Source organism: Phyllostomus hastatus, unplaced genomic scaffold (assembly GCF_019186645.2).
Source record: "Phyllostomus hastatus isolate PE091 unplaced genomic scaffold, TTU_PhHast_1.1 phas_contig_58, whole genome shotgun sequence".
Lineage (NCBI taxonomy): Eukaryota > Metazoa > Chordata > Mammalia > Chiroptera > Phyllostomidae > Phyllostomus > Phyllostomus hastatus.
This window is the reverse complement of record NW_025333916.1, coordinates 20,052,889-20,068,360: the sequence shown is the minus strand read 5'-3', so window position 1 is coordinate 20,068,360 and position 15,472 is coordinate 20,052,889. Positions and strand designations below refer to the sequence as shown.

At 41.2% G+C, this 15,472-nt stretch overlaps 1 protein-coding gene across 1 annotated transcript in view; it reads left to right on the top strand.

Moving 5' to 3' along the window:
- The window catches only part of IQGAP2 (IQ motif containing GTPase activating protein 2), a 266,925-nt gene that overhangs the window by 157,343 nt on the left and 94,110 nt on the right, over positions 1-15,472 (top strand). Inside the window, exons 6-11 of the mRNA XM_045847877.1 lie at positions 2,852-2,919; positions 3,339-3,452; positions 4,334-4,512; positions 6,408-6,495; positions 10,542-10,705; positions 13,397-13,557. Of these exons, the coding sequence (XP_045703833.1) occupies positions 2,852-2,919; positions 3,339-3,452; positions 4,334-4,512; positions 6,408-6,495; positions 10,542-10,705; positions 13,397-13,557 (774 nt within the window). The remainder of the gene's footprint in view (positions 1-2,851; positions 2,920-3,338; positions 3,453-4,333; positions 4,513-6,407; positions 6,496-10,541; positions 10,706-13,396; positions 13,558-15,472) is intronic.

Sequence of the window (15,472 nt, the reverse complement as noted above, 5' to 3'; positions counted from 1 at the left end):
ATGGACCTTAGGTAGCAAAGATTTCAGAGGCTGAGTAAATAGTTTTATATGCCTGATAACCTCTAAAGATCTAGAATTTAAACAAAGTAATGTATCCTGTCTTTCTAGTTTGAATCCTGAATACATGATACCTATTTTACATTGAATAATGTTCAGAGTCTAATATGTTTTTCCTCTGTTGGAAAAATATAAGATACAAATATCATGGTGGAATGTAATGCTAAAATTGCCATATTGTTAAAATGTCATTTGTTCTTTGTTGTTTGGTTGTGGTTTTGAAGGAAAAGCTGGAAAACCATACAAAAGTAAATACCCAAAAACAATCTTAAAAATTCAAAAACTCTCTAGTAGGTGTTTCCTAATGAAATGGAAATGGCCAATATGTATATGAAGAAAATGTTTATCCTCACAGCTAACAAAAGGCAATGGAGACTTAAATAATTGTTTTTGGCTTATCACAGGGCTCTCATGGGTAGGGTCCCGTGGTGGTGGGGAAAAGAGAACGGCATTCTCGTGTACTGGTGGTAGAGGGAGGCCACGGCCATCCGTGGGTTCAGCTGAGCAGTCAGACTCTGACGACTGCCACGGCCACAGCTGTCACCCACAGCTCAGAAGGATGGAGATGGCCAGGAAGCCCACGAGGCTTTGCTCTTCAGTGGGAGCCTTTGCAGCGCTCAACATAGCTGTCCACCAGCCATCTGGAAGCTGTTCTCTCTAGTATACTAGGTGACAACTTGGGTGAGGCCCATATTGGTGGGTGCGGGACCCTCCCCACTATGGATCCTCAGCCCCCAGGAGCCAGTATCTAGCATAACCATTGCACCGCATGGCTACCTAGTTGCCTGCCGGGAGCGTGCCAGTTATGAGTCATGGAGCATAGACACCTAAAAATATGGTGCCTCTTAGGTATTTATAATTCCTTTGAGTCAAGATGCAATTTATCAATCAGAGGTTATTTTTCTTCTAAGCGATGATGCTTAGTAATAGGGTTGTCAGGACCCCTAGGGGAACAGAGCTAGGTGGTTAAGTCCAGGTCAGATTCTCTCACAGAAGGGAGAGGGGTTGGTTAACCCTTTCCTCACAATAATTTAAAGAGCTAAATCTCTTTAGAAAAAATAATTTATTTCTTTATTTTTAGAGAGAAGGGAAGGGAGGGAGAAAGCAAGGGAGAGAAACATTGATCGGTTGCCTCTCACGCCCCCAACCAGGGACCTAGCCCACAACCCAGGCATGTGCTCTGTCTGGGAATTGAACTGGTAACCTTTCAGTCCACAGGACAATGCCCAAGCAACTAAGCCACACCAGTCAGGGCCATTATCTATTTTTAAGAATCAGTTTGGCTATATATTGAAAGTTTTTATTGTGTTTATACCTTCCAATCTAGCAGTTTTGTTTTTAGGGATTTACAGTAACAAATAAGGTATATCCACAAAGCTGTATCTATATGTAAGTAGGTTCATTGACATACTGAAGAATTAGTAACCATCTAAATGCTCAGCAATTGGTTAAGTACTGTGAGTTCATATTATAGAATACTATGTGAGTTTATGAAATAGATGTTTCCAGAAACAACATTAAAAGAATTTATATCAAAATTTATTTAGTATTTAACTGTGGGTGGTAATTTTCAATGTAATTTTTAAAAAATCATTCATTACTAATTTTTAACTTTGCCCATGTATTACTTTTCTAAATGGTTGTTTTTACAGAAATGATTTTAAAAACTGAAGTACAATGCATGCTATCTAATTGACTAGTCAGATTTGTTCTAATACCATTAAGAAGGCTTGACCTTGAACTCCTTTAACGGAATTCTATGTCTATCTTAACCTACTCAGATCCGTCTCCCATCCGGGTCGGAAACGATGATCTTGAAACAATTAAAGCCATTGGAGTCATTCTCGGTTCATTTTCCCATAGATGTTACTGTGTAATTTCTAACTTCTAATTAAAACCTCATAAATAATAACCCTGTCAAAAGTGATAGTAAAGTGACCTCAGAATTTTTTAGTGGTCTGTAGAATTAATCTTGGCGTCCGGGAAAGGTAGGATAAATCTGAAACAGCAACTACAGCTCAGTGATTAAATGGGAAAAGCCATGTGACTGTATTATTTTCACCTTTGGTAGAATTTAGATGCCAGCCCTTACCTTCTTTTGCAGGTTGTAGGTAGGTTAGTGGGTGCCACCATTACTTCCTAAGGGATTTTTAAAGGTGTGTGTGTGTGTGTGTGTGTGTGTGTGTAAGTTACTCTCCATCTTGCACTGAGTAATATGCTCACATCATGGTTTATCTTTAACCGTACCTCATCTATCAATAGTCTTGCCACTTTATCTGTTGGTTCAGAAAATGTAAAACAAGTATTTCCTCAAGGGTGTATGATATTTGAAGAATACTGAAAAGGACAATATAATGATTTTTGAGCTGTACTTTCAACAAAATAGAAATCATGTAAGGAAATATCCCAGGAAATGTTTATTTAAGTTATGAAAAAAATAAACATTTATTTCATTTATTACCTGCTGTTTTTCACTAGCCGTGTTTCTGGTCCTCCCTGCACCTGGATGGCAGAGTCAGCTGACTCTGCAGGAGTGCCATGAAGACCAGTCTTTGATGGTAGAGTCAGCTGACCGCAGGAGGCCAGTCCTTGGGGTGAACTGGGCTTCCAGTCTCGGCCCCACTGGGGACTGTGTGACCTCGAGGCTCAGTTTCCTCGCCTACAAAATGAACGGATTAGATGAGTAATCTCTTAGATCTTTCCCAGCTAAATAAAGCCCTTAAGATTTAGGCAATTTCTAACTCTAAGATTTATAAAAATAAAGTTTCTGATAAGTTTATGTTTTCTTTTTCAGTTTATATCTGTTCAAACTAGGCATAGCACCCCAGATCCAAGACTTGTTGGGCAAAGTGGACTTCACAGGTACTGCTTTTTATCTTTATAGTTTTTTACAATGTAATTACTAAGATGATGGACCAGCACTTTTTGTTTTCATTGCGATATTTTTTATTTCTTTTTTCCCCTCTCCATTGATTGGTCAGAGGGGGAAACATTATTCTGTACTCAGCCAGGTTTCCTTTTCCCCGCTTTTGGGGAATGGGAAACTGAGGCTGACTTATGCCTCAGGTTCTTGTTGAGAAATGGCCCCACCTTCATGATAAAGACTCTTTCTTTCACTTTCTTTCTTCCTCTTAATAATGACATGCACTTTTTATTTTCTTTTCTTAGAGAGATAAGTCCTCCATATCTGGGAAAGGGACTCTAGGATGAAAACATTTGTTGATATGAATACACTTATTTCTGCCTCCATTTTTTGGCTTTAATTTGTTGTTCTTTTTCAGAGGAGGAAATCAGTAATATGAGAAAGGAGCTTGAGAAATATGGAATACAGATGCCGTCTTTCAGCAAAATAGGTGGCATTCTGGCTAATGAACTGTCCGTGGATGAAGCTGCCTGTAAGACTATTTAAAATCTGAACTTGCCATTGACATAAGACTGACCTATATTTTATTTGTTGATGTGGTTACAACAAACAATATTTAGAAAAATACTTTAAACCTCTCTGAAATCTTTTACTACATATATTAGACATGGTTAATTTGAGCATATCTGAATATAACCAAATTATTGATTTGGGGCTTTATTTATTTTGTTCTCAAGAGAGACAAGAAGGGAGAGAGAGAAACACTGACGTGAGAGAGAAACATCAGTTGGTTACCTCCTTCACCCACCCTGACTAGAGATTGAACCCACAACCTAGGCATGTGCCCTGACCGGGAATTGAACACACAACCTTCCAGTTATAGGACGATGCTCCAACCAACTGAGCCACACTGGCCAAGGGCTACTTTGGGCCTTTAAACACCCATTCGTACAATGTGAATTAAGAGGTTCCAGAAATATCTTTGCTCTTCCACATATTTCTCTTCTTTCTTTGTCCTTAGATTTTAGTGGTAGGGCACATGGCTACATTCTCTTCTAGTGTTGCAAGTTAAGTTACAGGCATCTCTTAGAAACAACCTGCTACTTTCAAAGTGTGGGCATTACTATCCTTCCAATGCCCAACTGGTTGGCACAGTGCTTCGTTCGTTTTAGCCACTCAGTGCAGGTTGAATAAATGAACAGGGGCTATGTAACAGATGCTGAGACAGGACCCAAGATAGGAGGACAGGCGGAGCTTGTCAGAGGGATGCCCTGTGATGGGTCTGAGGCCCCTTGTTTGGTCTGCTTACTGGGAGTCAAAGAAGAGAGTAAACCTGCTTAAGTGTATGCAGTGTTGATGTAACTGTCTGTGTTATCATTTGCTAATAAAAAATCTTGTTTTTTCTCTTCTCAGTGCATGCTGCTGTTATAGCCATTAATGAAGCTATTGAAAAAGGAATAGCAGAGCAGACCATTGTAACACTAAGAAACCCAAATGCCGTTTTAACTTTAGTGGATGACAACTTTGCACAGGAATATCAGAAGGAACTCTGGGAAGTCAAAAAGGGAAAAGAGGAAAATGCAAGGCTGAAGGTATTTGATTAGATTCTCAGTAATAAATATGGTTGAGAGTAGCTAGTTTGAAAAAAGTAATACTTTTAAATCAGTTGGCTGTGGTCTCTACAGCCATAGGCAACTGGCTTGGGTGAAGCGTAAGGGTAAAAGAAGACCTTGCACTATGTAAGGAAATTAGGTTCCCTTTTACGATGAATATTGTAAGTGGCAAGGTTTTTAAGATCATTCTGTAAACTTACTACTTACCTGAAAAGTGTAAAAGTAGCAGCTAAAAATCTTTCCTGGTGAGACGTCCCCAGCAGACCTTGTATTGGCCGAGCTACCTTCAGATTTGTTAGTAGAGGTTAATGATTCAGTGTGATGGAGTTTAGAGGGGATGTTTTTGAACCCACTCTCCTTGTATTTTCCCAATATTCACCCCTGTATTCAAGGACAATGTTTTCCTCCTCAGCAGGGCAGCCTGTCCCGATCCTGACTTTGCGCTCCCCACTTCCTGCCGTCCTGTGTTGTTGAAGGCTTGTCTATGCTCCACTTCCACTTGCTTGCCAACTCTCTTCTCTTGAAGCTCTTGCCATGTCAGCTTCAGCCCCATTACAAAAAATGCCCACTTTATCTTACAGCCTTTTCTCCACTTGGGGCCTCCACTAGCCTCTGGCACGCTTGCCCTACACTGGCCACCCACCAAGATACGGTCTGCTCCGCTACCTACGTGCTGATGTGTCGCTGTGGTTCTCCTCTGTATCAGTGTCTTGGCTTCCTCCTCCCTCTAAATGTGAGGACTGACTTTGACATGGAGTCACTCCTGTCTCTGTTCTTCCTCAAGTAAGCTTATCCACTGGTTGAAGAAACCCTTAGCCTCATACCAGGCATCTCTAACGCTCCTCCAGACAGCTCCATCCACAGGCCTTCCACCCACCACATCGGAGATGTGTTCACTCCTATTCCACCCTTCTCACACATGTGCCCCTTGCTGGCTTCCCTTCGGAACAACTTCCACATTGTTTCAGAACTCTTTTTATGTCTCCGATGGCCCATCCATCCCTGTATTCTGTTGCCTTTTCTTGCCAGGCTTGCATCCACCCACCTACTCTAGTCTCAGCACTCTTGCCTCAGTCCTGCCCCTCCTGTCCCGGACTCAGGCCTCCTGCAGTACCTTCCCCCAGGGTCACTGTGCTTCCTGTCATTCTCCAAGCCTGTCCAGGGCTAGAGCTTGCAAAATTTATCTTTAACTGCAGATCTGGTGTCATTTCTCCAGAAACTTCCCCTGACTTCCTACTGCCTAGTGGGGTACGGTCAGGTCCTTTTCTTGTCCTTAAAAAGCCTCCAGGGCACCCAGCTTACCTCCCCAGCTTTCAGCGGAGCCCTGGACACGCACCCCGTGCTGCAGGTGGCTGGTGCCACCAACCTTTCCCACCTCTGTGACCAGACCCTGCCATCTGCGCCCTGCTCCCGCCTCCACCATTGACATTGCTCTGTTCCTCCGGAATGCCCTCAGCTGTCTCTTTGTAAAAATTTTTTTCTAACTAAACATGTATTTCTTCTATAGAATGTGTTCTGTTGTGCTTGATATATTCATTATTGTGTTCTTGATTTTATTAGACTGACTCAAATGAAATTGCCAGTACTTAACTGGTTTTGGTATTCAAACCGTGGTGACATCAAGGGGCCCAGTGTAATGTTTACATCAGAAAATTAGGCCTTTCTGATGCTCCCAGGGCCTGTTGTTCCTCTCTGCGGCCCTTGCTGGGTGTCTGGAGCCCCAGTACCCTGCACAGGCAGGCTATCCTAAATGCTTACATTGCTTTCAAGTGAGTGCTAGTGGGTGGTTCTTTTCGCTCCTTGCATTTTTGCTTTTGACTATTGAGCTTCAAAAACATTTAACCTCAGGAGTCAGTGAAGACTTTGCTTTGCAGAGTAACTGTATTTCTGAGGAAGAAAGAGATGCATATGAAGAACTGCTGACACAGGCGGAAATCCAAGGCACTATCAATAAAGTCAACAGTAAGTAATGGCTTCTTCGCAGGATATGGGTACTTCTGTAAGATAGGAACTCTCCTTCTCAGAATCTTAGCAAACCTCTTAATGTGTACTCTTGTGAAACTGCCTTACGTGACAAAAAAAAATCCATGAATTGTGAATATTGCTGTTAATTAAGCTGTTTCATCTGGCAGTTTCCTGTGGAGCACTTTTCGGGTATCTTGCCCCCAGTCCATGCAGAGTAGGTCAGGGTGTCTTGAAGTTAGTTTGACTGTCCCTTCCTGTTGCATCATAAGTACAGTGTGTCATGTTTTGAATCTGCCCCTTATTGGGATAATATTGATGCTTGTTTAGTAAAATATCATGACTTAAACACTCTCATTCCTTGCCCATGATTACGTGATGGCATTTGATTAGAGTTGTAAAAGGCATTATTGACAGCATCACTCTTTAATACTTCCCAGTTATTAGCCTATGGTTTATACAAACTGATTTCTTCCAGCCCGTGTAGCTCTAGTGCAGGTGAACGAGACCTGACCGGCCAGTGGAATTGCACAGCACCAGTTTAGATCTGCACCCCTGAGTCTCCGTGGAGTTGTGCAATTTGGTTCTTTGGGGGCATCACTACAAAGGACGGAGAGCAGATAGCTAAAATAAGCATATCAAGCTTAGATACATCTATCTCTTTATTCGTCTTTTTTCCCCTTTCTAATAAAATTTAGTTTTACTTGAAGCAGTAAGGAATTTTATTTGACGTTTATTTCCCATAGGTCAATCTAAATAACCCATATATATCCCCAAAATGAATACATAAAAGACCATTTAGCCCATTTAATAAAGCATGCGAACTGCCTGCCAAATGTAAATTTGGTGTTTTCACTAATTGCATCAGCCCTAAACCTTGTCCTCGATTTAGCATCTTCTGTGAGCTTCAGATGCTCTGTATCACTCTTAACACCTTCCAAACCATGCAGACCTGTAGGTGTAGCCCAGAAGTTTGTTCCTAAGTTGCGGTAGAGACACATCCAAAAGGCTTCACCCAGTAATTAAGCAGGCCCAGAGAACTTGGATGTGAATCTCTAGGTGTCCACAACTGAGTGGGTGTGAGAAATGTTCTCACACATACACTGCTAAGAGCTCCAGGGTAACTTAAAAAAACACACACATATTAACATATTGGAATGTGTATTCCTATTCTTTTCTTCTACTAAACGTTGAACATGTTGGTGATGATACATGGAGTGTAAGTTCAAGTTTCTCCTTCTGTTCTGTTTAAAAGCTGAGAATTTCATCAGGCCTGACAGAAATGAATTGCAGGAAGACATGAATGTTGCCAGTAAGACATCTGAGGCCCATAAGTTTAGTGAGGAAACAGTTCCATAGCCCTTCGCCATCCTTTATTATGAAATGTTTATAGTCACTACAACAGATTTCTTTTTCATGTTAAGTAAAACGTCTTATGTAAATATTTTAATACTTTACTCCATGACAAAGTTAATGCCAAATCAGCTATACTTTTTTCCCCATTTTTAAGTAAAAGGCATGAGGTGATTTGCACTGATGCATAACCAGCCGAAATTATGAAGGACATTGCAATGTTCGATGGTTTTAAAGGTGCAGAACGTGATTATTCTGAAGTTTTTGATCTCTCCCCATCTGAAAATTTATAGTCGAGTAGAATCAAGCATAGGCTTGAAAAAAAAAAAGAGCCCTCAAAAGCATGTTTTCGTCAGTGATTTGATGAGGAGACAGTTGTATGCTTTAAAATGTGTACATATAGCTCCTTGACAAGCTTTTCCCCAGCCAAGTAGGTTATTATATTAAGGTGTCTACATCCCTAGCAGCCATTGTTATGGCGTAAGTGACAGCTTTGATGGCAATGTCACCAGCTGTGTTGCCAGAGCCTTCAGCTTTGTTTGAACTACAATTATTTAACCTTTGGGTTTGGCACATGCATTCCACTCACCACATGACCTATTCTGTGATGCTCGGGGCTAGGAATTTTGTTAAATGCACAGTATAAAAGAGTGGTTAAGCTTACTCTATTTTTATTTCTTAGAAGAAACTGTGCACTAAGAGTGTTTTAAGGATGTGATTTTTCTGGTAATAGTGTACCCTGAGTTGCATAAACATGTAATAGAGTTTTCAAAGGTGAAGCAGGGTCCTTTCCAAAGTAGTCAGAGGCAGAGCGGAAGGATCTCATAACTTTAACAGAAGAGCAAACACTACAACCAACTACTGACCATCCTTTCTGGAATTCTTTCATTTGTCATATTAATTCTAAGAATAGAAAAATGTGTTTGGGTTTTTCGGATCCTTTAGAATAAGTGCACATTTTCTGGGAGTGTGGCATGAAAGACGGCATTAGTTGTAAGTATTTCCTGCTACTGAAAGATGTCTGTTGGTAGAGAGGTTATTGAAGGTAGCTCCTTGTGAATATAGTTAGAGCAGATGAATTGTCGTTGGTTAAAAAGAGAATAGTGTTAGCTGCAGTGTATTTGTGTATTAGGGAGACAGAGAAGCTTTAGTGATCTGTGGGTCTATGTTTTTTCTGCTACCCTGAAGCCTTATTTTCAAGGCAAAATCCTACTGGTTGTCTCTGTTTGCTATTTCCTGGTGGCAGAGTTCATCACTCATTCTTCCAGTTGGTCAGCAATTCCGTTTCTGTTTTTTGAAAACTATGCTAAACCCACTGGTTTAAGCACTTTCAGTGTGGTCACTAAAATTCAGGTCTTTGTAATCTGAACATTGCAGCTGGTAAAGACATCACAGAGCTCATGACTGGGTCAGATCATGTCAACCAAGGCATTTCTGTGGTCAGGGCTTTTTTTTAAAAAAAAGGTTAACTGATACCAGCACAGACTCATTCAGTCATAAGAATTTTAGTTGTAGTATTTCTAAAAATATACCTGGATTACTTTGTACTAAGAATCACAATTCATAGAAACATGGAGTTGAGAGAGAATGTTCTGAGAACAAGTTGTATTGAGCCCAAGCAGCAGTGTGCCCGAGTGCCTCCTGTGGGTTTCCCATGGTTCTGACTCAGGGTGCAGATACAACAGTAGGGCCAGGCCTCCCACAGCTCAGTCTCTTTGAGGAGGTAATGCTAGCACACAACAAGCGTTCAAGAGCAATGCCTGCGGCATCTCTGTGGCCCAGCTCCGAATACTGTGTGGATTCCCAAAGTGTGAAATCCTCAGCGACTGGAACCATGTGAAGGCTTCATGGAAGAGGGACGACCAGAGCTGGTCCTCAAAGGAAGGGTTTTGTAAGGAAATCATGCTAGGCAGGAGTGTTCTCATATCTCCAGCTCTGTCAATGCTGAGTTCTTTTAGGGACTACCTCCAAGGATTGGACTGACTTCCAACTACTCAGCTACCATTTCCAAGGCTTTGCCTGCCCTGCAACTGCAGCTTTTCAGAGTTCATAGACAGCGGCTTCCTAGGTTCTGTTTTTTTATTGTTGTTCTACTACAGTTGTCCCAATTTTCCCCTGTTGCTCTCCTCTGCCCTGCCCCCGCTGCTCCCACAGTGAATCCCCATCCTATTGTCCATGTCCATGGGTTATTTATACTTGTCCTTTAACTAGGCTATATACCTTCTTTCCCCCCTTATCTCCTCTCTTCTGGTCCCTGTCAGTCTGTTCCTTGTTCCTATGCCTGTGGTTCTGTTTTGCTCATTTTCCTGTTTTGTTCATTAGCTACCACTTATAGGTGAGATTATATGGTATTTGTCTTTTTCCACCTGGCTTATTTCACTTAGCATAATATTCTCCAGTTCCATCCATGCTGTTGTGAAGGGTAGGAGCTCCTTCTTTCTTTCTGCTGTGTAGTATTCAACTGTGCAAATGTACCACAGTTTTTTAATCCATTCATTTACTGATGGGCACTTAGGCTGTTTCTAGCCCTTGGCTATTGTAAATAATGCTGCTATGAACATAGGGGTGCATAGATCCTTTTGAATTGGTGTCTCAGGATTCTTAGGGTATAGTCTCCTTGGATAGCTGGGGTGGTTGGGTCAGGCCACAGTGGGAAAAGTGGGCCTCCTGACAGAATGTGATGCCCCCCTCAGGACTAGCTGCAGTGGACCACATCAATGCTGTCATTCGGGAAGGTGACCCCGAGAATACACTGCTTGCACTGAAGAAACCCGAGGCCCAGCTGCCTCCCGTTTATCCCTTCGCTGCTGCGATGTATCAGACCGAACTTTCCAACCTCCAGAAACAGAACGCCATGGTAAGTCAGAGGAGACTGTGGTTATGGAGATGTTAATTATTGTGAGTCCAAGCCACGAGAAGGTTGCTTAGGAGGTGCAGGGGCATGTAGCATTTCTAACTTGTACCAATCCCCGGTCTCGCTGGCCTCCCTGGACTAACTCCATGGCTGCCTTCCTCTTTAATTCCTGCTTTTGATCCACATAAAGAATCTGAGAGTGCAGTTTGGAAGCAGACGGGGTTCTAGACAGATACACATTGAAAACAGGTGGTGGTTCTCTGTGACCTTTTTTTAACTTTCTGGATAATTTTTCAACTATACTGAATTTTTTTTAAATATGTTTTTTGATATAGAAAAATAAGCCCTAAATCAGCATGTCTAGATTCGGTGACCAAGAACATTAGCCCCATGGCTTTAGTTTTTGTAAACGTATGCTCCTTACTGTGCGAATGGTATTGAACAGCACTATTTACACAAGGTTAGAGTAATTGAGAGCGTGCGCACTACAAACTGAGCCAAACAGTGGAGCAAAATGAGAAGTGCTGGAGTGGAGCCAAGAATTTCATATATGAGAGAGCTAGAGTTTCAAAAAGGTGGGCAAAGGAATGAAATCCTTAACAAGTATTTCACCATTTTGGGAAGAAAACATTACCTCACTACATATATCAAAGTACATTTCCAATATAAACAGTTAAATGTTAAAAAAAAACTTTAATTAAAGATCTAAGGAAAAATAGAAGGACATTGGATCTTAAAAATCAGAAAGAGCACTGATCCACCAAAAAATTAGGTCAGGGGAGTTTAAAGCATAAAAAGGCAATTCATGAAATATTTAATATTCCTAATGACAAACACACACAACAGTGTTAACACTGAATCAGAAGTAAGTGTAAATTAAACAAGATACAATTATTTTTGGAAATCGGATTGGCAGGCTTGCAGGATCTGACCTAGCATGGGCACAGACCTGGGGCAAGCAGGCCTCTCCCGCACAGCCGATGGGAGCTGAGCGGCCCGCCTCTCTGGAGGGTGACCCCAGCGATGGGCACCAAAGGTGCTTCCCATTTTCCTAACAGTTACGCTCCTAGGAAAAGAATACGAATCAAAAAGCTATAGCCACAAGGATGTTTCCAGCTTTGTCTCTGATACTGAGAAGCAGGAAACAAACCACATGTCTAACTCATAGCAGATTGCTCACACTAATATTAAGTGGAAAAAATGAGATTACAATATATAGCATTATCTTGTGTTTTTTTTGCAATTAGAAAATAACAAGTCAGTTTAAAAACACCTCTGTAAATGACTGCATGAATTAAAAATAAGTAGAAGGGTATAAACTAAAGGGCTGGGGTGGTACGACTTGTTTTCTTATTCTTGCTCATGAAGACTTCCTACGTGTTCTGAACAGAAAGATGCGATTTTGTAATAAAAGAAAAATTTGTTATTTCCCTAAATTGCATTTCGGTTCCCTCATTAATTTTTCTCCCATTTCTCTAGCTTTGGAGTGCAAGGCCACTAGAACTGTCCCACAGGCATTCATCCCCAGCTAGTCAGTCGTCAGCTCGCGGGGATGCAGACCTATTTCTTCTTTACTTTCCCTTATCGTGTCTGCCGCACACCACCTTAGACACTTGTGCACAGCTCACTGAAAGGGGCAGAAGAGGTGGATCTCAGATGATTACATTCTTCTCTTACAATTTTATACTTTCCTTGTGTTAAACTTGCACTTAAGTTAATATATTTGGATGAAATTTATTTACATGTTCCCTATAATAACCTCTTCTTTCCATTTGCTTTGGAAGGGAAACCTACACTTTGTTACTCTAAAATCATTTTGCTGCAAGATTTCTATGGCGACCCAGAAATCTATAATGTATTTTAATATATTACATTGTATATATTAAATATATTTAATATCCTAGATGTAAAGATAAGTATCAGCTTTTTAAAATTAATTCACTTTCATGACCCTTTGTGTTCCTTTGCTACATGGAAAAAGTAACTTTTGGAAGTTCAGCCAAGTCACCATAAAATGGTTTAAATGGAAGAGAACATGGAAGGGAGAGATGGTCTGAAATCTGATACACTTTTTAAAAATTCACATTTACAAATCACATAAATCTGGAAGTTCTTCCTTGCTTTACCAAAAGATTTACCTCACATTTCTTCAAATATCTACACCTTATAGTACATTGAAAAATTTCTACCCAATTATAAAAATGTGACTAATTTTTTTGAAACCAGAATCAATATTCTTGGCTTAAAGATTTTTATTTACTCTTCTGGGGCTATAAGTTTTAGGGGAAATTCTTTCCTCTTTTCCTTACCCTTAGTTCAAATGGAGAATTATTAGTTATGCTAAAATCTTACCTCACACTCAGAAAGCGACAATGTTATCTAATCCTTGGCTTGTTTGGTAAGACCGAGCCTATGAGCAGCCAGTAGAGCTGGGAATAGGAGTCAGCTGTGGGAATGCAGGTGTTTGTGGAATCATAAATGTTGGTGTAATGAACCCAGTCCCCAAAATCACCTAAGAAAGTCCCAGAAGCCACTTACCTGTCCCCAGAAGCCAAAGGAAAGGAGGTGACTAACGAGCCTTGTTCTTCTGGGTTCTCAAAATCTTTGCCTTCTCATCATTCTTTAAAATGTACATTCCAAACTCCCATCCCATCCACGAGATGCGCCAACTTCCTGCCACATGTTTCCCAACAGAACTACTTGGCCCACGAGGAGCTCTTGATTGCAGTGGAGATGCTGTCTGCCGTGGCTTTACTGAACCAGGCCTTGGACAGCAGTGACCTCGTGTCTGTGCAGAGTCATCTCAGAAGCCCAGCAATAGGCTTCAACAATCTGGATGAGACGTGTGTGGAACGGTAAGTTTTCCAAATCTCTTTTCAATGCAGAAATCTGTGTTTGGCTGATCTCACAAATAATGGATCTGCCACTTCCTGAAGAAATCCATATATCCTTGCTCATTTTCTTGAAAGCTAGTCTGCTTTGCCTTAAGAGCCTTTCTACTATTAGAGTTCTTTCTTTACAGTATTCCTTTTAGGGAAACACAGAGTCTAAAAACAACCATCCTGTGGCAATTGCTGACTGAAGTTGTCGTAAGCAAAGATTATTTGATAGGCCAACAATGTGTTGAAAATATACCTTCCCCACACCTTCCTTTGGGCTTATTTTGGAGACAACAAAATGTAGAAAAGTTGGAAGCAACGTTAGTCATCCAGTCCAGTTCTCTTATGTTGCTGATGAAGAAACTGAATCTGGACTTACGGACCCAACGTTTGGCCATTGGGCCCCAAAACCCCCTTTTCCTGAGTGTTAAACCAAAGGAACCCTGAGACCACAGTGGATCATGGCAGTGGGTAACAATCCCAATTTAGTATTCCTCATTTCGTGCTCCATACATATGCTACTAGATAGTGCAGTTGATAGTATTATAAAACAGTAGAGCAGATCTAGGCAGAAAACTAAGGGGGTGGAATAAGTAGCCCAATGACAGATTCAGTAAAAGAAAAGCCTAAATCCCAAACAGTGACCGTCCATCTTTGTGACCACCAGGGGGAGATGTCTACTTAGATCTTAAAAACTCTTCAGATACTGATTCTGGAACCGCTCAAATAGGTAAATTAATTCTCCTGAGTCACGTAGAGTTGTGCAGAGAAAAAGTTGTTTAACCTCTTAGAAATTTAAAAAACTATGTTTGACCACTTTTCTATATAGAGAATGGCCCAAAAGTAGTAGGACAGTGAATTTTTCTCATTTTTAGTCTTTTTGGAGAAATTGATGCTCTTGTACCTACATAAATTTGGCCACCTGGTTCATATTATGCTTCAGAGTCTCTTTGCAAGGTAATTTATTTCTACCACCACTGTTTCTGTTAATGGCACCATCCTCTACTCCAAGTTTAGAAACCTCAAGTTCGACTTGAGTTTTTCTACACCTTCCCAGGCACTGCCTGCTGTGAGCAGCCTGCTCACTTCTCTCCCGGATCTGTGTGCGTTACACGTGTGCAAAATGCGTTGTTTCCAGTGACCACCTCACTTAGACATTTTACCTTTACTTCTATAATAACTTCCAAATCAGTCTTCCTACTCTTTTCTGCCCTCGTTCTTAGCTAAGCAGGTGTGCTGTGCTGTCCGTGCTGGAGTAGAAGAGAGAGCCGGCCGCTCCCTCAGGAAGCTAACCGTCTAATGGGGATTCTTGATGAGAGAATTGTCCAGACTATCCCACAGACTCAGCGTCCCTGGCCCCTGCCCTCTGAATGACAGTATCCCCTCCCTCCAAATCACCCATTTTGATTATCAAAAATCTCCTCCTCCCCATCCCAATTTATAAATAACCCATGAAGGAAATGGTCCCACATCTCATTTGAGAACCACTTTTTTAAAAATAATTTTATTTAAATTATTGTTCAAGTACAATTTTCTATCTTTTACTCCCATCCCAGCCCACCCACCCAGCCCTCCCCCCCTCCCTCCCATTCCCACCCACCCCTAGTTTTTGTCCATGTGTCCTTTATACTTGTTCCTGTAAACCCTTCCCTTTTTCCCCTGAAATTCCCCTGAAATTCCCTCCCCTCTTTCCTCTGAACACTGTCAGCCTGTTGAGAACCACTTTTATACCTGTGGTTTTCAACTGGGGTCTGCAGACACAGCCTCAGAGTTCAAATATTCTGTATGAGAAACTTAAAATCTGTGTTTTAATAATCTTTTTTAAAAATTGATGGGACTCGGTGCGGTCCCGAGGTGTGGTATCACTGACACAGAGCACTCTTTGCCCACA